Genomic DNA, 26,753 nt, shown 5'->3' with positions numbered 1-26,753 from the left:
TGCACTTACACGGGATTTATAATAAAATGACTGTTTGGGGTTACTATCAGATTAAATATTTATCAGAAACTGTACTTTTACTTTAAAAAGATCATATTTTATAGAAAAATTGTAATCAAACACCAAGAATATGAATAGGTAACAAATAATTGTTAAAAGGAATGCACATCATTTCATTATAGATATCACAAAAATGTACACACGATCAAACGATCTACAACACGTACATCTTTGACTTAGACACATTTCATCAAGATATTACACTATATAGCTGGCAACTAAAGATTTCTTACGATTTATGCATTCCTTCAAAATGGTTACATACCATTCAAATTATTACGAAAGTTGTATGTACATTGTAATTTAATTACACTAGATAGTTTTGGATTTGTCAACTTCAGGTCTAGATCTAGTAAATAAAAGGTGTCTACATATTTTCTCTTATTCCAGAAATATTTTGCCATTAACCATTATAAGCTAAAAAATATATGAATTGAATTAAGATTATGTTGGCATGATTGAATTCTGTGAATTTCAAAATGCAGTATTTTCTACCATTTTTATTGAAGCTGTCAAGTACGGGAAAAAGTGGCATTGAATTAATTATGACGTCTTAATGGGTTAGCACAGGTTTAACACATTTACCAGTTATGATGTCATACGAAGTAGGTTCTACGTTAAAAGAAATGTAATGAATACTGTGTGCTAATTCAAAAGTTTATGTCTACATGTATAGTTTTTGCATTAGAATGACTGCGTATTTTACACTAGCCCATAGCTTTACAGAGCATATTTTTAGGTCTTATACTTACCCCACCCCCTTTCTTATTTAGGAGGAAGTCAATATTGAACAAAAGCAAATAAAAAAAAAACACCCTACCTTTATTTTTCTATAAGAAGGAATTAAAAATATGCTAAATATAATCTACTATTCTACTAATTTTTAACTGTTACTTTGCCACAATACTTTCAAGTATACCTCCACCAACATTTAAAGTATGCTTTAATCATGGCGAAGTAAATTATGATATGATAGTACTTGTGTAAAGGCTTAACTTCATTTCAATATTTTATCTAGAGTCTCTTTCAGAATCATTGAAAGGTATAGAGTTTTATTTATATTTTTGCTTTTCATTTATTATTATTATTTTTTTTATTTGATTTAACGTAATGTTCTTTTTTTTTGGGGGGGGGGGGGGATTTCCTCCTTTTTCATTGTCAAATAGGATTTGCCAAACTTAAACAAACTAAATGTTGAAATGACGGAAATTTTAATTTTTCCTATTAAAGAGTAATATTTAAACCTGATTTTTGCATGGTTTGATTTCTAAAAACAAGTGGAATATCATTCTTTAAGCTAACACTATAAGGAGGAATATTAAAAAGAAATTTTATTTACTTGACAATTAAAGAATCTCTTTTCAAACATAATTTTAGCATTGAAAGACTACGTGAATTTTTTAATTATTTCATACCACTTTTTGTATTTTTCTGGTTACAGAAAATGTAAAAATTAGTTTCGCTGTAAAAAAGATATCAAAGAGTGTATATTTTGTATCACTTTAAAGGGGGTCATTTTTCAATGGGGGTCATTATTTTATAGGACTAACATATAAAATAATGACCCCCTAGGACCTTTTTTCTACAAAAAATGAATTTTTTCTACGGGTGGGGGTCATTTTTTGTCGTTGAAAAATGACCCCCCGGTCATTATCCGATGGGGGTCATTATTCGTCTTTACACCGTAAACTATAATATGATAAGAAAAAATTGGATTTATTTCAGCTGTTTAATTTGATCATTTTCATATGGAGCTCTTCTTCTAAAGGAGAACAATATTGTCTAAAATGGCCACGACCCCCCCCCCCCTCGGCCTCTTAAGCAGGGTTGCGCATACAAAGTGCTCACTCAGAAAAATAAAGAAATTAAGATTTCTTGCAGTGACATAGCATCGTTTTTTAAAGGGGAAAGGGGGCAGCCACAGAAAAAAACTTACCTGAAAAAGTTGACAAGTAAAAAATTGCCCTAACAAGAAAACATCATTTTGGGGAGGGGGGGTCTTTTTAAAGTTCCAACTTCTTTCAGTACAATTTTCCCCCATATAATACTACATGTACATTGCCCTTATTTCACTTTACTGTATCACAAAGCGGGGGAAGGGGCAACCGGCCTTTCAATGCAAATTTTAAACAATAATATTGCTACTTGCCTGTTTTAGTAATATGCATATCTATACATTGTGTCCTAATTATCTACAATTGTTCATGAAAGTTTATGCAGCTGTTTAAGAATAATTATGCTTATAAAAAAAATAAAGAAATAAAAAAGGACTGACGGACTAACTGACGTGCCAAAGACATTATACCACTCGCAACTTGTTGGTATAAAAGTAATTTATAATTTCTTTCTACATTTAAACACTCTTTCAGACTTTCTGGACGATATCCTAAATAGCCATTTACTCTTGATCATACCATTTTAAGCCCGAAATTAATAAGGCTTTGAAAATATGCAGGGTCACGGGTAGAATAAATAGATCATATTGAATAAAATCTTTATCCTTCCTAGTCTATAATTTATGAATTGTAATAAACAGTTTTGCAGATAAATATTAAATAAACAATGTAAAATCCCAAGTTCGAATCGGGCAGAGGTGAAAAACTTGCTTGATTTGAATTTTCTGCAATCCAACAGACAATTCAAATCAAGCGAGTTTATCGCCTGTAGAAACGTATATAAAGGGCTAGAAGGTTGATAAAATAAACATATTAGTTAAAAAATGTGTTTAGAATTAGGGGTAGACCAATGCAGGAAAGTGTGAAAATTCTTCGCAAAAGTGCGTTCAAATCTTGCGCCGTAGATTGCCTATTATTTGCATTTAATATATGATCAAAGACTACAATACAAAACCATAAAGCTACAGTTCTGCAGCTACGTTCTGAGTATCTCGTACGTACGACATATTATCTCGTTCGTACAACTTATTATGTCATATGTACGACTTAGTATCTCGTTCGTACGACTTATTATGTCGTACGTACGACTTAGTATGTCGTACGTACGACATAGTATCTCGTTCGTACGACTTAGTATCTCGTTCGTACGACTTAGTATCTCGTTCGTACGACTTAGTATCTCGTACGTACGACTTATTATGTCGTATGTACGACTTATTATCTCGTTTGTACGACTTATTATGTCGTACGTACGACTTACTATGTCGTACGTACGACATAGTATCTCGTTCGTACGACTTAGTATGTCGTACGTACGACTTATTATGTCGTACGTACGACATAGTATCTCGTTCGTACGACTTAGTATCTCGTACGTACGACTTAATATCTCGTACGTACGACTTATTATCTCGTTCGTACGACTTATTATGTCGTTCGTACGACTTATTATGTCGTTCGTACGACTTAATATTATGTCGTACGTACGACTTATTATGTCGTTCGTACGACTTAGTATGTCGTACATACGACATAGTATCTCGTTTGTACGACTTAGTATCTCGTACGTACGACTTATTATGTCGTACGTACGACTTGCAATATTTTTTTTTTCAAGTGGCAGCAATACGCTTCCGTACAAAAACGTTAAACTTTTGAAAAATAAATTTTATTTTGATTTTTGCAAATTATTTATCTATGGTAAAATCAAAGATACAAATGTATTTATAATTGATTAATTATGGATACTTTTTAACCTTTTTTCTATCACCAATTATAACATGACCTTTTTAAAATTACAACTTTGGAAGCTTTAATACTACAAGTATATAAAGTGTAATGAACGATCTTATGAGTGCGTGCATCTTTCCTCTAATAGTACATTCAAATATATGAAAAGCCCTTTTACTATTTATTTAAGAAAAAAATTTTCTTTCAATAAGAGAGATATCTCTCTAGCATAAAGAGATATTTATTTAGCTTATAGAGATATCTCTTTAACTAAATAGAGATATCTTTATACCTTAAAGAGATATCTCTATAAACAAAAGAGTTATCTCTTTTTGTATGAGAGATATCGCTTTTACTTAAAGAGATATCTTTATAAGCTAGAGAGATATCTCTTTAAACGAGAGAGATACCTATTAAAGTTCGGAAGACATAGGCGTCGGAAGCGGGGAGGGGGGGGGGGTGGGTAGGGGGCTAAGCCCCCCCCCCCCCCACTTTTTTTGCAAAGATAGACATATTATAGAAACACATTTGGGAGTAGGTTTAGTCCCCCTTTTAACAGGCATGTTGCAGTTTAGGTCAAAAAGGGGTAGGTGGAAGTGATATGGAAAAATCTTCTTCACCTTAAGAGATATCTCTAAGTTAAACTAAAAAAGATATCTCTTTTACATTAAGAGATATCTCTTTAACTTTGAAAGATATCTCTAAAGGTAAAAGAGATATATATCTTGGTGAAAGAGATATCTCTTTAACGTTAGAAATATCTCATTCTACGAAAAGGATACCGGTATCTCTCAAGGAGAAAGAGATATCTGTTCAAGTGGAAGAGAATCTGTCGTATCAAAAGAGATCACTCTCATTTTAGGAGATATCTCTTTCTCAAAAAGATATCTCTTTAAAATGAGAGATATCTATTTTTTAAGAGATATCTCTCTAAATTGAGATATCTCTGTCATTTTCCGAATAAATAGCAAAAGGGCTTGCCACATTAATAGATATTGTTTTTCTATAATGTGGTTTGTATTTTTAAAGTAAGGTATTGTATAGCTTTGATTTCGTTATTTAAGCTTAAAAGCTTTCAGAAATTAACACTTCAAAGCATACGGCTGCTTGATATTACCCGCATACATTCAGCTAACAGGAATATTCCTACCGAATTGAATGTTTTGCATCAAAAAATGATTAGGGGTCATTATTCTACGGGGTCATTTTTCTACAATGCACATGGAGAAAAAGACCCCAAGGCCATAATTTCTACAGAAAAGTGGGTCATTTTTCTATGTCGAATATTGACCAGGGAGTCAAATTTCTGCATAGAAATATGATCCCCGATCAATATTCCACGGGGGTCATTTTTCGTCGTTACATCGGCTAAGTTTCAAAAGTGTATATCAAAGTTAAAATTATCCTTGAAACTCCTAGCTATTGAAACTGGGAAATATAATAAAACAAACAAAGCCCAGAGGAAATATTTTATTTGTGTTGAGGATGAAAATCATTTTCTACTAGTATGTCCTGTGAATTATGTTTATGCAGATTATAGAAGCAATTTTATGAAAAACAAGATGCGTTTGTGTATGCGCCCGGCAGCAACAATTTCGACAAATCTTTTTTTAGCGTATAGGTCACAGTCAAATTCACAAGGTCATTGACCTTGGTGTCAATTGAAAAAACGTTTTTAGTGGAGTATGCTTACCAAATATGAAGTCTCGACCACCTATGGTTCAAACGTTATGGCGAAAATTCGAAAAAGCTATTTTTAGCTTATAGGTCACAATCAAGGTCACAAGGTAATTGACATTGGCGTCGTTTGAAAGAATTTAATTAGTGGAGTATATATACTAAATACGAAGTCTCCATAAACTATGGTATAAAAGTTATGGTGAAGATTGAAAAAGCTATTTTTAGGATATAGGTCACAGTCAAGGTCACAAGTTCAATGACCTTAGTGGCATTTGAAAGAACTTAATTAGTGGAGTATGCGTATACCAAATAGGAAGTGTCTATCACCTATGGTTCAAAAGTTAATGGTGAAGGTTAAACTTGACAACAGACAGACAAACAGATAAACAGACAAAAACAATATGCACCTCAGATTTATCGATCCGGGTGCATAAAAATTCTAAAACCATCCATGTTTAAATTTTTGCAATTGTTCAGTACTGAAAACTATTATAATACGGATATGTGTAGCCCATAGGTATGACACGCCAAATTCACAAAAATGAGATAAACCTAGTTTCACAATTGATAAACTAGGTTTATCGACTGTAAACTATAGTTTACAAACCGTAAACTATAGTTAACGATTCGTTAAGTATAGTTAACGATTCGTTAAGTATAGTTTTCATCTGTAAAACTATATTTAACGGTTGTTAACTGTAGTTTACGAATGATAATCTAAGTTTATCTGTCTGTAATAAGCGTTAACAATAGATTTTGTTGATAAACATAGATTCACGTTTGTAAACTATAGTTTACAGTCGTAAACTATAGTTAAGAGTTGTTAATCATAGTTTCACAAATCGTGAAACTATATTTATCAGATCGTTAACTATAGTTAACGGTTTGTAAACTATAGTTTACAAATCGTGAAACTGTATTTATCAGATAATCTATGTTTTGCAACCGCAAATGATTGTTATCAGTGTTAAGTATAGTTTACGGTTGTGAAACATAGATTATCGCGTTAACCATAGTTTACAGATGTAAAATATAGATTAACATTGTTAACTATAGTTTACAGTCCGTAAACTAGTTTACGACCGATAAACCTAGTTTAGCGACTGTGAAACTATGTTTTGCTCATTTTTGTGAATTTGGCGTGCCATACATAGGTAATACATGGTATCCAACTCCGAATTACACGGAGTACCCCCTCTACAGAATCTAGCTGCAGATCTGTAGCTCTCCGAAAAAATATATACTGATAGACCGGAGAGCTACAGTGCCACCCATTGAAAAAACTGTATATTTATTGCGCACAAAAAAGCGCGCTCGATTCTTGATTAATTTTTACAAATTCTTACCTCAATTGCAAAAAATGGAAGATTTCAAAAAATTACCCTCTCTTCTATCAAGTTCTCTCCTAGTTGACATCTGAACGAAGCATATTGGACCGAATTATCTTTGAAACCAAAATGGCAGTATAAATGAGCGAAATGACCTATGATTGCAATATCAGGGCCAGGAGGACTATTAACAACAATTATGAGGAATGTTTTGTTGTAGGAAGAGTTAAATAATATATTAAGAACACACGGTTAATAGTAATATTTTGAGATTACAGTTTTAAAAACATGGAGAAATAAATAAAGTTTTGTGCGCAATAAATGTACAGTTTTTTTCAATGGGTGGCACTGTAGCTCTCCGCTCTATCAATAACTTTCTTCGGAGAGCTACAGATCTGCAGCTCCGGTCTATCAGTATATATTTTTTCGGAGAGCTACAGATCTGCAGCTATACAGAATCGCACTTACATGTATTTATATTTTCAGAAGATACGCACGGGTAACTGTTTATTAGTCCCCCACCGGTGAAACCAGAGGGGGCTATATGTTTCCTCTGCGTCCGTCCGTCTATCTAGCTGTTCGTCTAGCTGTCAGTCTGTCCCACTTGGTTTTCCGCACTTTTTTTCGCAACGCTTGCAGATATTGATCTGAATTTTTGTTGAATCGTAAAAAAAGCCAGGAAAACGTCAGATTTTTCGGACTTGGTCAATAACGGCGATTAAGAGAGGGATTGCACCAGAAATCAAGTGGGACACATCAACTCACATAAATTGAGTCGCATCAGGGACCTATATACTATTCTGTATATATGTATTAATGAAGAAGAATTCTTGAACTTTTATCTACGACTTCTGTTTTCATTCATATTATATCGAGTTAAATATCAAAAAAACGAATATAAAATGCACAACATAACAATTTACCTTGTTTCCTTTACACCTACAGCAGAACTGACTATATAACAGCATGGATTTTGTATTATATTTTAAATTTGAGGGAAAATATCGTTACGGAAGTTAATCGTTACGGAAGTTAATCTCATACAACAGAAGTTGAAATTCTCGGCAATAGATAAAATTAATTAACGTATGTTTTTAAGATGGAAATCAAAAGTATGAAGCAGTGACGTAGTATCCGGGGGGGCCAGGGGGGGGGGGGGGGGCCCCCCCCCCCACTTTTTTCCCCAACATAACCTTTACTATAGTAAATGTTCATTGATAGGATGGTTGGCCCCCCCACTTTATAACCATAGTATAGTGATAGCAAGGATTGTAAGGAAAAAATTGGAAGTGATATATAGTAAGTTGGCTTTTAAAAAGTTGGCCACTACCCCCCCCCCCCCCCCCCCCCCGAAATAGGATTTTCGAGTTTGGGCAACTTTTAATTTTCGTTTTTTTTTTTTTTTTTTTTTTTTTGACAACTTTTTCAGGTGAGTAAAAGTAAAAAAAAAATTTTCTCAGGTTGGCCCCCCCACTTTCAAAAACGATGCTACGTGCCTGTGAAGTATCTCGTTTTCAAAATAATATTTATTAATGGAAAAACATTCCTGAATTAGCTTTAAGAAGCTAATTTTTCTTTTAAGAGAGGCAACTGTTTCTGTCTAATGATTCATTTTGTTATGTCGAAATGCAATGGTATAAAAGTAGTTAACTCACCACTGCAATCGGTGATATTGTAACTAAATACGTCACATGTTCACGTTGACATACTTTCTTGCCTGTTAACATAATTAATTCTTGCATGTAGGGGGCAGAAAAATTACACCATAGAAATGAGGCATTCCAATAATCTTTTCTTCAGTGGTGTACTTTATTTAGTACAATGCTCAGTTAAATTTGAACTTTCAGTAAGGCGTGGCATTCTCGACGTGACAGTCTGAAATTTACACAGATTTTGGTTCATTTTTGAAATATGCATGGGACAGAAATTCGGGCGAATGTCAACGAGTGTAGCAAATAGCCAATAACAGTGTCTTGTACGGCAAAGCGGTGGGGCTTGAGTCGCCTCATAGTTGTCAACAACTTCCTGATGTTATTAATTTCTTAACCAATAAAAATCTATTCGCCATTTGACAGACGCTTATTATGGTAAGCGCTGAGAATTCCACGCCTTACTGAAAGTCCAAGGTTAAGTAAAAAATTTTATAATTACTTGTTTGAGGTGACATATTAGTATTCCAATATGAAGAATTCTAAATCAAACCAGATGGTAGTCGCCAAGTTACAAAAACCAAATGAGACTTATTATCAGAATTTATTTTTATCAAATTAATGAGATTTAAATAGTTCTTTACCGTAAGACTATTTCAAGTAATACTTGGCTCCATGGTCTCGACTAAACATGCATGGTAAATTATTTAAAGAAAGGATACAATGTCTCACAAATAAATTAAAATTCCCTAAATTCTGTCAACATAATGTCAATTTTTTTTTTCAACATATCAGCTCGGATAATGTTTCGTCCATGAATATTCAAGTGAATTAAGATCAAGCTTTGTTTTTAAGGTGGTAGGACGTGTTCCTCTTGTTTCCTAAGTACCCAAAATTAGTTCTTACTTTTGCTGTCAAAAGGGTACACCATATTTACCCCCAAGGCAGCACATCCTGCGGCCATTTCCAGAAAATCCAGACTCATATCGATCCCGGTCACCACCATTAGGAAAATGGCGATCTCGTCCCTTTGTCCCTGCAGGTACAGCTGGAAAAAGATGAAGGCCGCGTTAATGGTGGCCGTCAGCTTGAAGTAAGCCAGACAGGAGTAGACCTTTCTGTCCGTGATGTTCTGTTTTACCCTGTAGACAATCGTCATGGCGAAGGCAATGAGAGCTAACAGGCCCAGATAGACGTATAGTATGTACATCCATACCTCACTTACGTAATTAAAGCCGTAACGTATGATAACGGCGGTGAATTCGGCGGCGTCAAAACCGTATCCTATCCACATGCGGAAGATGAAGAAAGTGGAATACTTCTTCGATGCATATAACTTCTTGGCTAATATTAACGGAATGTCCATTTTTGTTTCTGTCGATTTCCGTATCTATAATTGTTTGGCATGTCCACAGATTTTAGTGGTAGTAGAACAAATAAGATAAGCGAAAAAAAATACACTTTGACAATTCTGCAAATGAATGATTGATATTTTTTTTGATAACTCTTTATCGAAGCTGAATGAAAGGTTCGATTAATACAGTCTGATATAATTCCTCTAACATACTCCGTCGTCGGGCAGACAATAAAATACAGGTTAGCTGCAGATCTGTAGCGTTATGGTTTTATATATTTGTCTTTGACCATAACGCTACAGATCCTGTAATGCAAAAAGGTGCAATTTACGGCGCAATATTTTTTGCGCGCTTTTGGAGAGAATTTCTCCACTCTTAAGCATTGGTCAATCAATTACCTTTCACTCCCTAATTCTAGACACATTTTGTAGCCAATTTGTATATAAAACCATAACGCTACAGATCTGCAGCTAAATACAGGTATAACTAAAAAGTATGGTTTTTAGAACTGCAAAGTACCGAGAGTTCTGTTAATCGGATCAAGGAGCGAGTGCTCTAACGGAATGAAAACGAAAGCTGTTAATTTTTTTCTGCTCAATAACAACAAAGCCATGATCAGTAATATTAATATCAGTGGGGGGGGGGGGGTATACATTAATGTTGATTCGAGCAAGAGCATACTATTTGTATGAACAATTTTTAAGACGACTCGAGATAAGTTATTGAAAAACAACTGAGTTGCTGAAACAAGAGTAACAGCAACCGCTTTAAAAGTTATCATTTCGTAACTTCTATATAATTATGGTGACCCAGGCCCGTAACAACAATTTCAGTGTGGAAGGGGGGGGGGGCACAGCCATACATTTTCAGTTGAGGGGTCACTATCAAGTACCAAGAATTGTTTGACAAGCAAAAAAGGTCATCAGACGTATTTAATTAGGGGACACAAGCATACAGTAACAATGTTTTCTATCGTAATCTTTATATCGGTAAAATTATTTGGGACCCCCCCCCCCTCACCGGTTCCCATGGCCATGCGGTCGATAAATCAAATGCTAACTGGCGTATTCATACTAATTGTTAGGCCATTATAAACACACTGAATTGTCGAAGGATTTTCCCGTTATTTCCCGATCATGACAAGAAGCACACGACGAGTATGTGTGACCGATCAGCACTACAACAGCAGGGGATGCTCCATGGCACCTGATCCTACCTCTGATGATGGTAGGCCCTATGTGTTTTTTCTTTGCTCCAATTTTGAATTTTTAATGGACTTTTCAGATTGAAATTCAATTCTGTTCGTTATCCATATATTTCAAAAAATGACAATGAGCGCAAATTCAACCTCGATACATACATGTACAATAATTAATGGATTATTTAAAAAGTGGACTTAAGCAAGTTTCCGCTTTTGAACACTATAGTAGAAATTGAACAAAGTATGTGAATTTTTCCCTCTTTCTTAAAGAGCAATAAACATTACACATCATGAACATGGCAAAAGCAGGGATGTGAAATTGTATGCTCTAATCTTGCTTTTTTGGCCAAAAATATCTACAATCAGGGACCTTTATATACTCAAATTGTTAGCATATAGGGTCCCTGTTACAATAAACAAAATTTATTTATAGAAAAAAGGCTTAGATAATTGGAGGGAAAGCAAATAAATTTTTTTATATTTCGTATAATCTTATCAGCTGAACTTACGAATGAGTTAATAATTTTGTCAATCAGATCGAATAATAAGTAGTTCGCACTACTTTCATCTTGCTGCAGGAGCACGAAATTTAAAAAGTGATTTGCATGTACACAAAACACATGAAATAGTCTGTAAAACGATGATATTTGTATCGCATGGAGGTAAAAACTAAAAACAGTCTTAGTTTCTAGACATTTACCGTTTTACTGTAGTGTAACGTTATATGCCTACAAGTTCATCTTGAAGTGTATAATAGATGGCACTAAGTGCCGAATGACACTGCACACGATGAGAGAGCATCTCCATGTTGTAACGTTTTATTATTTCATACAAAAATTAACCAGTTTTAGCATATAAATGTGAGTTACAATAGAGGACAATAGAAAATCATGTCTTTTTTAAATAAGTCTCTTGTTGTTTAACAGGTGCTTGAGGATCGACATAGGCGCTTGGTTTCAGGATGGTACATTTAGTGTATACTATAATGTGTTTTTCTAGGTGTGTCTGAATACCTTCATCAAAATAAAAAATTGCTGAAATTATTACGTTTTAAAAATGTCATATTTGCTGTAGTGTACACACCTAAAAAAAACACATAATACACTAAATACACCATCATGAAACCAAGCGCCTATGCTTGAGGACAGGGGGTACAATTAGTCAAAACGGCACCTGACCTGATGAAAATGGCACTAAGAAAATATGCAAAACAGCACATTGGCAGTTGTTTTATTTTGAGAATTTGATATACTGTTTATACAGAAAATGGATCTTTATATTACATTTATAGTAATAAATGTGTATGTATTATTATTGATAAAAATGTTTTTAAAAAAATTTAGGAAAAAAAATTGACAAATTTATTTGAAAATTATTATACTTTTGTAAAGTGGTAAGATTTCTTAATGTACTTGTTCTTTAGATTGTCTGTCGATTATTTTCTACAAAAAAAAAAAAAAAAATCAAAAACTCTGAATAAAACTATGTGAGCAATTTGAAAATTTTCATTGCAAGTTTAACAATGTCTGTTTATATATAGGCTTATATGATGTAAAAATAGATTGAAACTGAATGAGGTGTATTTATGAAATGATAGCTTAATTCATATAGCACAGTATAATAAATAACAAAACCAGAAAGGCATATTGATGCTTACATTACATTTTTTAGTTTATTTTAATCCAATCATAAATTTCTGAAAACCTAGCACTTTAAGTTAGACAAAGCTGATTGCATGAGTGTATGCTTATTACAACTATTCAGAGTTGTTCCTCTTTCCTTACTCGTAATAAAACTTTTATGACAATTCATGATCTTTAAATGGAAATGTTAAATCATGGATTTTGTATCATTCTTATATTTGAAATATGAAGGTAATCATGAAAGAGCTAGGTCAAAATTATACAAACTGTGATTTCTCTCGACTTACAAAGAACACAACTCTGTTAAAAGGGCCTAAACCATAAAGATTATACAAAGTGTGATTGGTCTCAAACTTATAAAGAATACAATCCTGTTAACAGGGCCTAAATCATGGACCCCTGGAAATTCCCGAGGTGGGATCAGGCTCGAGGAGGATCCCCTATCAACCAGTCCCACCCATCATGACCCCCGATTTATTGATCAGGTAAACAGAATATTCCAAAGTCAGTACAAAGTCAAAGGCCCTATTGGAATGTTATATGTCAGTCAAAATAAGACCCTGTGCCACTCACAGCCAATTATATTCCTTAAGAAGATTGTAATAATCATAAAAATATTAAGGAAAAGGCTTTAATTGTACCATTTTTTTCAAAGAACAAAAAATATTAAAGGCATTAATTTATTAACAATCAAATGTTTGAATACACTTTTTTTATTTTTTAGAATGAAAGAAGTGCACCTAAAAATGATATCTGTATGCTGCATAGTGCAGTGTAACTAATACCCTCCAGAAGTATGCTTCTGCAAGGTTTTGGCTAGATCTTTTGTCATGAGTCACAGACATGAGAGATGAATGGTGTAACTGTTCACATGCTGTTTTAAAGGGGCTCTTTGCCCAGAAAAAGAAGTCCAGACCACACAAACTTGGTTCTGAAATCTTGCTTGATTGAGAAATACAATCATCACCATATTCATGTGTGTATTGTCTTATGAACTCGTTGACATGCTTTAAATATTTGTGAAATGTAACAAAAAGTCTAACTGCATGGTCATTATGTGATTTTTCTATGTTCAAATATTTACTTTATACAGCAATATAAATAAACTTTTTTTTTACATTGCAGTATAACTATAAAGTAAATATTTGACAATGTTTGGTCATTTCATTTTTTTAATCCAACAGGTGTAGAACTTTAATAATTGGACTGTTTTTGGACAAACATGAATATGACACAAAAATGACATACAGAATACTTCAATATGAATGTATTTATTTCATTGTCATTACTTCTTGCAAAATTAATGAATTTGTTTCCATCTATTTGATATGTTTGTTTATTATAAGGTTTAAATAATGCAAAGTGTGAAGAGGAAAATCAAATTTTATTTGAATTATTCAACAAGTATAACTTTGCTGTAGGTAATTGAGATAACAGGTAACCTGGACGAGTTTAAATGATACTGATAAAAGAGAGGGGGATGTTCCACTGTAGATCCTATCACTGCCTCCGATCGAAAAGACAGATCGGTGCTAAAACAAATTAAGTCTAATGCCTTGTATAATTCAAGACTGTGCTTGCATAATTCATTGCCCAAGTGAATGGTTCCATATGGAACACTTGCTTATCCCAATGTATTGTTCACCATTATGCGTAATGACAACACGTAATTTAATCTCAGCACACCTAGATTAAGGTGGAAATCTGTTCCATTCAGTTCAATCAGCAGTGCTGACCCATGAAAATTTGACAATAAAGCAGAAAATGTCTTGATAGACATGAATAAACAAATATTTGATCTTGTTTCATTGTGAAGTTTTTAAATAGCTATAGTCTAATTAATAAGCAGGTGTATTGTTGAACTAGAGGAAATAACTTATAGCTCTGAGTGGCAGATTTGAATTACTTAAGTAATATTTTTGCTTTGAATATTTCCTTGTTTTGTTGATGCTGATATGTTTATATTTTTTTTAATTTCTATTTTTTTTGTGTAATGTAGACTTTTCTTTGCACAGACAAGCATTTGGTGACATAGGAAAGTGTTCACTGGTGGAGAAAGATGATCAACTGCTGGTAAATTTACTTTTTCATACTTCTGTACATGTACTAGCGATATAGCTAAACGGTGATGATTCTACAATTTGGAGAGAGAGAGATCATGCACTACATGTTTATTTCAGAATTGTATTGTTCTGTCTATGCACTTAACTATACCTGTCAGTAAAGAATGTGCTTACATGTACATTTGTACGTCAAGCATATTAATGTTTATTATTGATTTTAAATTTTTTATGACAAATGGGAGAATGAAGTCAATTTTTTGGAGGGGGGGGGGGGAGGGGATAAAGATTTGAAAAAAAAAAAAGAATATAAGTAAAAAAAAAAGTGAAAGCTTGGAATTTTTTCCAATTAAGTGTAAAATATAGATACTAAACATTATAGATGTTTGAAAATTAAATGCATCAATTATTTTATTTTGAAACAAATAACATGAAAAAAGAAACATAAATGATATTCTTAAGGTTTCTTGACCTTCTGATAAGGGAGATAATTCGCATTGGGATAAATGACTAAAATCAGTTATAAGATTGTCAAGTCAAAAAGGCCACTACTTTTTGCCATTAAAGATATTCTGAAATTGAATAAATAAATAATTATCTATTAGATTTATTAGGAAAGTTATCCCTTTTGAGGCAAAATTTTATTTGAATTAATGAATAAATTTAAGGGTTGTTGTACCTGAAGATAATGCTATAACTGAGTTTTACTATCTCCATAGAATTATATGTAATTGGTTGAAATGCTAATGTGGTTAATTCTAAAGTAAAATCTTGTCATATTTTAATTTAAAAAAAATTAGAATAAAAGGAAATAAACTGGTTTTGCTTAAGCAGTGATGATATGTAAGCAGATGGAGCATTAAATTATAGAAATACTTGCAGTTAATATGGAATCAGATTTATCAGATATCTCTTGTTATTACATGGACATGAACATTTGTTATATTTAGTTAAGATTAAAGGATACAGGTAACTTCAAACTGCTTGTAGAAGTGGACATGCACTTTGTTTCGATTACTTGTATTCCTGTTCTTTCCTCTTTTTACCAGAAAAGAAAAGGTCAACACACAATTCATGGAAAACTATCCTTGAAATTTATGCTATATATCAAAGTAGGCCTAAATAAAACAGAGTTAGAAAGTGAATATTTTGAAATTGCATGAAATAAGCAAACAATGCATTCACATGATCAGCCTTTGTGATGGCAATAACCAGCAAAGAAAAATAGTATCGTTTACACACTGAGAATTTTGCACTGAATTATGTTTCACCTGAAAGTACTTTAAAATCTAGCTGACACCTACGTCTGTTTTATATCATATTGAGGCAGGTGTGTTGACTCAGATATGTATATTTACCTGTGAATTGTTCCATGCATACAAAATACAGAGAGAAATTGAAATATAAGCAGCACTGAATAACATGTGGCTATGTAGAATGCTGGACATTGCATTCAAAAAGCGTATACTACTGTAGAAATGTAAATACATAATGTACAATGTACATGTAAATTATAATCACCAACAGAACTTTTGAAATCTGGAAGACTTTACTTCAAGACTCTTAAAGAACAAGTAGGTGCTAGGTTTGTGCAGCCCTTCTGATCATTAATTTTGACAAACATGTATAAATTAATGCACTTACATATTAGTGCAGAGAGGAAATGTGTAGGTAGTGTGTCATTATATAATACATCAAGATAATGTATAATGCAGTTGACCTACACATCACCATCTGCATATTTTTAATCTGAAACAGATATTAAATCATTAGGTTGAACTTTTTTGGTGAAAGATGTATATGTTGAAGTACTAATTCAATGAGTGTTCTAGGTGTAGACTCTGATATATAATCTCCACAGTGTCAAATTCTCTGTATATTAATTCCTTCCTTTTATTTGTGAGGTTTGCCGTTAACTCCTTGTTTTAACTCTTCACGTCATAAATAGTCCCTTGTTCTTGTAGGGTGGAGATTTTAACATTTGTCCACTTCACACTTCTGTGTATTGAGGCATGAGGGCCGAGTGTGACCTAGCGTCCACCCTACCCCAGGGTAGTGTCAGGTAAGTACGGTCACTAATGCACTTATAATGGATAAGCTAACAATTGCTTGCCCCGGGGTCAAAGGTACCATAGGCATACTAGTAGTAATAGTCAGTGGTAACAGTCCTCATTAGAACAACAGCATAGTAATTTAATTATCAGAAATGAATATTTAATGTAATTTACCTGCCCTGTCTTGATTTCATTTTTTTTGCGGAGTTATTGTAGGACCAGAATCTCATGAATAATCAATTATTCTGACACACGCTGGGACCGCAACTGTTCAAAGAAGAATCAATTTGATAGAATTTTATTACATCCTAGCCATATAGTGTGTATTAATGTCTGATTAAAATGATGTTTTCGTGTCAAGTTCTATCTTTGGTTGATTTTTTTGTATCCACACCTTTACCTTGTAATAGCTATTGTTAAAACAAAGACCCCAGGGGCACTATCGCAGGTAAACAGTCAGAGTGTACTGGTGACCACCTGCATGCGGTACAGGTATCTCTCCACTTCTTCACCGGTCCCTGATAACATGACTTTGTTTCCCTCTCTTCCAGAATTTTATCAGCCGTGGCTGAGTTTGATGACAATTTCGGGAGATACAATGTCATAACTGGTGGACCCCAAACTTCAATTGGACAATCACACCTGTAGCCAGGTACGTACAAATGTAAACAATGACCACTGTCCTAGTCAGTGTCTGAGAGAATAAAGGCAGGTAATATTTATCATTTTCAAAAAATGTCAGATTATTTCTGCTTAGTTTATACTCCTGATTGGAATTAATTAAATCAGCACTTGCGGCTAATATTTATGTTAAGTGCCTGCATATTGTTAAAGGGTCAAGAAGTCCTTTGATTGTCTCAGTCCCGCTAAATTAGAATTTAAGTATTGGATTGTTTTAGGGCCTATTTTATATAAGTTTAAAAGTGAAACTTTTTGCCTTTGTGTTCTTGATAACACATGGCTTAAAGCACATTTAAATTTTTATTTTTCAAGTATTCCAATATGATTTGTCAGATTAAAATGGAACAATAGACTGGTGACTAAATGTTTTCTTTAGGTAAATAGGTGTATTGAGAGTCCATCATTCTGGATTTAATCACCCACCAGCCTATCTCTTCATCTAACGACGGTCCATTTCATAGCACAATTACTTTATCTTAAACACTGGCTGCACCTCCTATAATACGATACAGGTGATTTAAAACTTGATTCTGACTTTTTGTGAATGAAGGCCATTGTTTGAGACGGTTTAGGTAAATGGTATCATTCAGAGTTCACCATACAGGCTCTCTATGTCAAGTACAGGACAAAGAAGTGACGACATGCAGTTAGTGGCCAAAATACATGTGAGCCGCATGAGAAAATGCATGTGATATTACTCCAAGTTAAGTCATTTAATAAGGGATTAACAGATTAAAGTGATTAGTCTAGGGATCTAAAGACATGCACTTGAAAGACAAAGAATAAAAGCTTTGACTTCCTATATGCATGATATACAAGTTGTGCATTCCCTATCGATAATTTGGCAGCTAGGATGTCACTGAATAGCTTTCAATATTAAGGTAATATAAAACTTATTGATTGATAAAAGGCAATAAGGGGGAGATTTACTGACAGAATGTGCAAATGTCAAGCTAAATTGCCTAAACACAGCGATCAAGAGGAATGAAGAATGATTCAGAAGATTATAACTTGGTATGCAGGTCCTATGTGAAAGATCTCCAGCCCAGTGCAGAAATGGACAGCATGCTCAGATTGTTACGCAATTTTGAATGACTTTTGGTAGCAGCATGGGGGTGTATGGCCTCTTCAAGTCTCTCTTAGACTGTTTGCTTCTACTTGTGATAAAACTTCAATAGATGAGACACTTGCTTTATTTTGGCTGCTTTGAATGTTGTCTAAATTGACGTCCTTGTCTTCTCTCGAGGTGGGACATTATAGGCTCTTAACAGTTGGTAAATATAAATATATCCACCATCTCATGTTTGATATTCTCTTGACTTATCATAGAAACTAGATTTTATTATGAAATTCCATTGTATTCTGCATTGTCTTGTTAATGAAAGTTTTTCCAGTGTGCTAAGCATTGAAATATTTCCCATGCATAAATGTATTTTTTTCAACATGAATTATTCACCAGAAAAGACAAGAGTTGGCAAAAAAAAATTATTCTAATCATCTGCAAAGTATCTCATGCTATTTATAGTTTATTTTCTAATTGATTGTTCAAATACTTTTTGTACTGACTAAAAAAGAAACAGCATGCTTGTTTTAACTAATACATCACATATATAGAGTGAGGTCAAGGTCATGCCTAGAGGTCATGGGTTAGATAGGACTTTGCCACTGTAGAAATTTGCTTTGGCCAGGGGCATTGTATTTAGCAGTAACAAAAAATTGTTTTGAATGAAACCTATTCATATTGTTGTCACAAACTGTCATTTAAACCATGTTTTTATCCTCAGTTGAAATATGAGATTTTGTTTGTCATAATGTAGACAAGATGTTTATTTAGGAACAGTGAAGAGTTTCATTATTAGTGGCACTTTTGGATTATAGCCTTTAAACTCAAAGTTCAACTACTGTCAGATGATAATAGACCTGCTCTTTTATAAATATGATAAATCAGCTGTTTTCTGTGGGATGTTACCAAGGTGTAAATCAATTTTTCACCCCATCCATCATCATAAAGGGAGATAATATGGGGTTTCCTCAGGGTTATAGATTTACATAAGGGAAACAGAAAAATGATATTGAGATTTCTGTCTATTCATTCATCATACCCCTTCTGTGACTTTCAATTCTCAAAAGGTCATCTATTAAACTCTGTAGATACCCAATAAGACATTTGTATTATAAATGTCACTATTTTGATAGTAGGGAATATTGAATATACCAAGTTGATGGATCAGATATTGCTCTTTAGTATTACATGTTATTCAAAGTTATCCTTGACCGGACATTTTTTTTGTAATACTTTAAGCATGTTTTTTTTTTTTTTTTTTTTTTTTTAAATGAAATAAAAAACTCAGTATCAAAATATTTTAAGATTTATACTAAAATGTACTGTTCATGAAAACTTTGTGAAAACTTAAAAAACAGAAAAATATTTCATGAATAGCACTGATGGCGGTCCTGAGATTTCAGCCAGCAGCGTAATGGTTCATTTGCTTCTCGTTAACTCATCGTTAACCTCTGATCAGTGTACCTTACTGTTATCTGTCTTGTTTAGGACACAGTCTGTTCCATCTATCGTGTTCTTATGTCTTGTGATAGTGGTAAAACACTTGTTCTATCTTGTTTAAAGGTTTGATTGCTCATGTTATGTCTGACTGTTGTACACACAACACCTACTGCTTTTTTTAGGGCCCTCTGTTCTCTTAAGATAATTTTTTAAGATTCAAATGCAACATTTCTGCACAATTTTTTTAAAGCAGGATTATTTGCTGTTTTACAGTACATATATAAATTAGGATTAACTTCAAAATAAAAGACTTGATCATATCAACTTTTACAATCTTATAAAGGCTCTGTTTTTTTTATGTATTAATTAACATAATTAAATTAATATGTGTTATCTTGTCATATCTGAAAAAGATACAATTTTTGTCTTTACTATTTACTTTGTGCTTTTTTGTCTTTAAAACTAATTTTTTTATGTGAGAATGAATGATACTGATATGTATATTCTATAATTCTGTATTTTATAAGGTCAGTTTTGTGTTCTCTGCGTTTACCCTCAGTCTTTGTTATCTGTTCTGCCATTGAAACCCTTTTCTTGCTACTCATGACTGTCATCAGAAATACCATAACTCTCTATATATTGACTCTCTTTAATGTTTCTCTGTTTGAAGAAAGATTTATTTCATTTTTTTTTACTGTTTAGCACTAGGTTTTTTTTTTTACTGCCCTGATGTCAATTGTCATTGCATTTAAATTATTTTTCCTTCTCATTTAAATATATCCAGAGGGTTTATTTTATAAGCACTGAATCTTAATGCTCCTAAATAGAAAGGGTAATGATTTGAAACTCTGAATGATTTTGAAAACTAGGCCTAAATTAGGAAGGTTTGAATATCTACAGTGCATAAAATCCTCAGTTTGTGTATAAATATAATTGACATATTTATCATTCTCTTTTCAGATAGACGATTCTGGAATTTGAGTTTAGAAGCAGTGATGATATCGAACTCAAAAGATGAACGATCGATGTTAAGAATGAAAATCTTTTAAAAGGACAGGACAATTAACACGTCAGCTGCGCAAGAATATGCTGAAACAAGATCATGCAATTGTAATGCTCCAAGAAGCACATCGTTATCTCGTTAAAAGAATTAATCCTACTTATATACATCAAACTTCTAGACCTCAACAGTTTTTGCAATAGACAGCTTTTTGTTTTCACTTCACTGCCTTATTTACATCTTTAATACCTCAGAAGCATTGTTCTTTATTCTGTGTTCATTAGAAAGTAATATGAGTTTTTCTTTGAGATTTTGACTATGGCTGACAGTGATAAGATGAAAGACACGTATAGGAGTGTGTGTTACCATTCCCTGGGACCCTCGACCACCGGGACCATCACAGACTCAGACAGACAACAGAAACTGAGGCAAAGGATCCAGGAAAATCGACTCCGGACCCAAAACGCACTCAAAAGCAGCAGAGATGTGTTCAAAAAGGATTCATCAAAAACGGACAGGGTAGAATCCAGGAAAGACGTGTGTCTGTCAGCTGGTAGAAGTGCTGAAGATGAGCAAAAAGAAACTGAAAAACCAAGTGGGTCAGGGGAGAGGTCATTTACAAGAATAAGTGGTTCAAAGCAATGTCATAATGAAGTTAGCAATGAGGACTTTTCTGAAGAAAAGGATGATGCAAAAGATGAGAGAGAAATGTTCATATGTGATTCATTAACAAATGGAAATGATGGAACTTTTATAGAGTCAGGACAGAGGAATATGTCTTCAAAAGTTTCCAAAGAACAGAAAGAGAGACTACGAAGGAGATCATCTCGATCAAGAGAAAGGTCTAAAGTGGGCGAGTCTGTTAAACCAGCTCCTAGAGTGACCAGGAGTGTGTCAGAACCAGGACAGAGTACCGAGGCTTCTATGGGCGTGATCAGAAGTCTGTCTCAAGGGTCAGATGGTCAAGATGGGTCAGAGTTGACAATGGAGCTCAGGAGTCTCCAGGAAGAGGTGGAGTTTTGTAGTTTTATAGTAATTTCCCTCACAAATTGTGGGGGCAAGGTGTAGGGATAACTAAGTCTGTTTGTCAAAATTTCTAATATAGAGAAAACCAACAAATCATACTAGGCAATTACATCCTTAATTCATGATCAGTAGATCAAGGTCATTCTCACAAGGTTCTAAAGTTTTTTTGTTAGGTTTATAACTTTTTTATGAGTGAACAACATATGAAGCTCATTATTTTTTCATGACAGAGATTTAATTTTACTATCAAAGTCTGCAATATTTGTTTAGGCCATAAGAGAAAAATGTCATAAATTTATACAGCTGCACTGAGGTGTTGTTTGAATCTGAATCAAGGTCATTTTAAGAGGGTCAAGGTAGGAGTCTAAAATTTAAATTTTCTGTCAAGGACATAGTTTTATAAAGAAGCTTTAAGAGAATACAATGTAAGTTCAAATTTGTCCCTGTTACTTTTAACCATAGAGAGTGTAATGACCTACGTACGGTCAGGAAAAAATGAACCAAATTCATAAGATTCAGAAGAGTTCTTTTTTTTTTTAACTAGTTTAGGCTGATTTGCAATATAATGTAAAGGTAACAAAAGCTTGACCAAGATTATTGCTTTCATTTTAAGGGTACAGTGTCGTGCCCAAAGTATATTTATGAAAATATTTGAAAAACTGGCATTAAAAAAACTGGTATTTTTGTTTTTGTAAAACTAGTATAACTGGTACAGGGTTTTTAAACAAATATTTTAAAATTTTAATCTTTTGAGTCTGCCTTAATGAGTTGTTATGGGAGGGGGTTACTTATGTATTTTGATAAGCATTGATATATTTATAAGGAACTCTTGAGAATGCAAATTGCTATCTGAACAATATAATATGCAAAGTGTTTAAAAGGAAGCAAATGCTAGTATATTTATTTCCTTTTTAATAAATAATTAATGCATATAAGTGCTTATATATATTTTTCATCATATAAAAAAAAGTGGGATTTTTATCAGTCAGTATCAATGCATATGTATTCAGTGTTTGTAAACATTGAAATAGCATTAAAGGTGGGATAACTCTTACACCTTTGATCAATTTTATCCTCATTTACCTGGAACCAAGCAAAACTAAAAGGTTCTGTACATTGTTTTTTTTCTAAACAGTTGGTTCTATAATGCTTAATTGGTCTAATTCTATCTAACATTTCAAAGGTACTAGTATTTTATGTTTTCAAATTTATTTTTTTTGATTTGAATAATATTGTGAAATATTAAAAAATGGAATGGGTTAATTTGGCTGCTTTGTGTGACATTTTTTAATTTAGATAAATTAAAACCAACTATAATGAACAAATTGCCTATTTTATAGGTAAAATTATTAGTAACCTGACTACCATGTAAATTACTTAGAGGATAGGTCTATCTGTGTGGGCAGCCCTTTCTTATTCTCGGTATTATCTACAAGTTTTTAAAATTACATAATTCAAAAGGGTGAGACATTTACGGTATTTAAGATATGTTCAATTTTTGTATATTTAAAACGTTAGACAATAGGTATCGATGATTGATATGTCACCTACACAAATCAACGTAGGCTTAGGGATTGTTTCTTTGTATTGTTCCCGTTTTGTCATCTAATTATCCCTCAATGTAAACACTAGGGTATTTGTCTGTTTGTTGACAAGTCATGAATTTATTTTTTATGTTTGTAGTTGAGAAGGTGCACAGACTTCACAGAGCGCAGAAAAATCAGAGATAAAATTCGGAGCTTAAGAGAGAAAAAGCAGGGTAAATGAATTTTTTCAAAAAATCAAATTTCATTTTTTTCTGTTGATTAATTTTGAATGACAGGTTGTCCTGAAATTTGTGTATTACAATTTTTCAATCGCAATTATGACGTCTTAGAATGTCAAATTGAATTGGAAATTGTACCTAGCGTGAATTAAATGTATTCCTTTGCAGGAGTCCTTTTATGATCTCATTTCATTGCGTTAAATCAATTTAGCGTACTCTTTTATGTGACGGGTGGCCATTTAATTCTCCAACACTGACAGTATTTTACTGATGTATTAAATTCCTGGCACCCCATCAGAGCAGGGACACTTTGGTATATACTGATGAAGTGTATTGTCTTTTGGACAAGGGGGATAACCGCAAATCATACAAATCCAACATCAGAGATAACAAAGTTTACGACCTTAACCCACTCGGAAGCAGCATTGTTCAATTAAACACTGGATACACACGTGTGCATTCCATGATTAAGCAGTTACTAATTTCAATATATTTTTCTTTTGTATGTATGAATTTGTTTTGCATGTAAAACCCAGTATGCCCAATTTAAGTTAGGTATATGACTAATTGGTTTTCATAATTAGACATTGTTTAAGTAGTACAGGATTAGAACATTTATGGTTCTCTTAAAAGGTAAAATTTAAATTAGAAATATGATTATTGTAATTCTTTTGGAACTGAATCTTTTGAAGATTTTCATCAGGTTGTTTTCTTCTGACAGATTTAAGTATCAGGGTTATTTACATAAAAACTGAATATTTCCCTTGTTTAATCAATGATGTGTATTTGCCATATCTGGATAAATATGTAAATACACTGATAAAAATGATGCAAAGTATGAAATGATCTGTATTTGTAATAAAACTTTTTAGTCAGACTTTATACTTGTATCTATTTGAAATCTTGTAACACATGGTATCATCATAAATCGGTTAAAAAATGAGGATCTGGTGTCATCTAAGCTATACAGTGTGTAAATATTACATCTTTGATGTGAACATTTTTTACTTGATACAGTTTGCTGTGTAATCCGGTAAACACTTCATTTTCTCCTTATTTACTTTATGATGCCATAAAATCTACAGGCTTTAATAAAGTTCCTTAATATACCCTCATTAAATTGCCTCATAACTAGTGTAATAAAAACCGATAAAACCCATCAAAAAGGGTACACATGTCAACGGCTTTCAAACCTTAGGAGGTCAGGGATCTAATTATAGGTTTCATTGAAGGTAGAGTAAGAATTTCCGAACATCGGATGGGAGATTATTAAAGACTATCTTAGGGTATTTCTGACAGCAAAGGGGAGTCCTGTCATCTTACTGAAAATGAACTCCTCAAAAGTTCTGCCATTTATACGGATAGAAAAAAGCTTTATCTTGGAAGTGAAATAATTAACATTGTTCAAAATGAAAAGGATGGGTTTTTTTTATGGAAACACAATAATTGATTTTTAAAATTCATGAGAAAAACCCCGTGAAAAATGTTTTTGGATAAATTTTTTCTAGTTCTTACATAGAAAAGATCGAGATAATATTATAGTAAAAATTAAAAAATATATTAAATTGTTTGAATCAAGTTCTGCCTGTTTTTGCTGTGATTTAGATTTTAGTACTATTGAACCAGCTGTTGTTTAATTAAGAAACTTTATATGTAAGTCTTGTTAAATTCCAAGTTCAAAGAATTACTGTTGCAGAGGTTGATTATTTTAGACTACCCTTGTTAAATAAATTTCTCTGAATGTATGCTACATTACCGGTAAGTAATGGATGCATTCATCACGGTAAAAAAAAATATAAGCATTTTCTATTCATTTTGTTTCTAAGAAATGGATGCTCTTGGGTGTAATTTTTGCTAAATTTTCTGGTTAAAATAAAAATTGGCCAAAAATAGAGTTATGCATTTGTAGTTATTTGTCAAGATCTGACAAATATGAAGAAAGTACGGCTTTTTAGGAAATTTGAAATATGTAGACAGCTTCCTAGATCAGTCTGGTGATGGATTAAAAGTAATTACCATGGCATCATTTTTGTTGAAACTTAATTTTCTTAGTTTTTTTTTTGTGAAAAATGGATTTTTAAGTTGCCTGGATGAGTGTAATGAGTGATATATTGTTCTCAATAGGCTATTTAGATATTATATATTGAATACATTTAATATAATAAATGCCACTCACACAACGTTTTATGTTTTTTTCAGAAGTAAACATCTTGGACATGGGGCGGTGCTCTCCCCCTCAGTGTGGAAGGGAATGTGACTCAGAGGTGACAGAGAAAATCCGAAACCTACAGTCCATCCAGGACATCCCAGAGCTCAGAAAACTGGTAACTGTCTGTCATTAACTGAAGATAAAGTGTGAAGATAATGAACAGTAATCACACTCAAAAGTTCAATTAATTAAACAATTCAGATTGTGAAAAGAACCAACACTGACCTCTGAAAACAGAGGTTGGATCAGGTGCCATGGAGGAGTAAGCATCCTCTGTGACTGGTCACAACTTCCAGGCTTCCCTGATTGTGTTTAGTTCAATGGAAAAAATGTGTAGACTGTGACAGTTCAGTGTAAAATAATGACCTTAGTATTTGTCTAAAGATATCACTCGATCAGCATTTCAGCACTCAATCGTTAAGTTATATTTGCAAACAAGGTCATTGTGTGGATCATAGAATTTGTGTTATGTGTTTAAATAAGATTTTTGATATCCCTGTGTCAGAAACTTATTTGCCAATAGCCTCCTTCATTAAGAAAATTGAAATTTTTTTGGTAGAGCATTCTCTTGTGTATTGAATCAACTGAGAAGTAAACATTTCCTTGGCTTGCAGTTGAAAAAAATAGTAGTTTTTGAATATTCATACACATGATTGATTATACTTTTGTTATATTACATTAATTACATTTGATATCTATAATTAAATTTAATAGTAGAGACATATATGAAAGGACAAACTTTAGAAGATCAGTGTTAAAAGGGACGGAGGATTCCTAAAATTTAAATCACGAAAAAGGACAAACGGGGGTCTTTTCTGCTCAATTGAATGTGTTTTGAAATGCAGACTTGGAACTTCACACTTTAAAAGTCTAAGAGGATAGAAATTTTAATCACAGATTGAATATTCTTTAG

General features: G+C 33.0%; 1 protein-coding gene across 9 annotated transcripts in view; it reads left to right on the top strand.

The window, feature by feature from the left end:
- Nucleotides 1-14,484: 14,484 nt before the first annotated feature.
- The window catches only part of LOC134258715 (muscle M-line assembly protein unc-89-like), a 54,147-nt gene continuing 41,878 nt past the window's right edge, over nucleotides 14,485-26,753 (top strand). For 4 of the 9 annotated variants that reach the window (XM_062741262.1, XM_062741263.1, XM_062741264.1 and 1 more), the window contains exons 1-6: nucleotides 14,500-14,615; nucleotides 16,567-16,664; nucleotides 17,208-17,308; nucleotides 20,801-21,851; nucleotides 23,550-23,625; nucleotides 25,831-25,955. In XM_062741262.1, the coding sequence (XP_062597246.1) occupies nucleotides 21,159-21,851; nucleotides 23,550-23,625; nucleotides 25,831-25,955 (894 nt within the window). In that variant the 5' untranslated portion in view covers nucleotides 14,500-14,615; nucleotides 16,567-16,664; nucleotides 17,208-17,308; nucleotides 20,801-21,158. Of the gene's footprint in view, nucleotides 14,616-16,537; nucleotides 16,665-17,207; nucleotides 17,309-20,800; nucleotides 21,852-23,549; nucleotides 23,626-25,830; nucleotides 25,956-26,753 lie in introns of those variants that run through there. The other 5 variants (XM_062741266.1, XM_062741267.1, XM_062741265.1 and 2 more) reach the window with 4 other exon arrangements.

This window comes from Saccostrea cucullata, unplaced genomic scaffold, assembly GCF_032062105.1.
Source record: "Saccostrea cucullata isolate Sc308-1 unplaced genomic scaffold, CSIRO_AGI_Scuc_v1 ctg27, whole genome shotgun sequence".
Lineage (NCBI taxonomy): Eukaryota > Metazoa > Mollusca > Bivalvia > Ostreida > Ostreidae > Saccostrea > Saccostrea cuccullata.
Note: the sequence above shows the minus strand (reverse complement) of the source record. Positions and strands in the feature narration are given on the sequence as shown.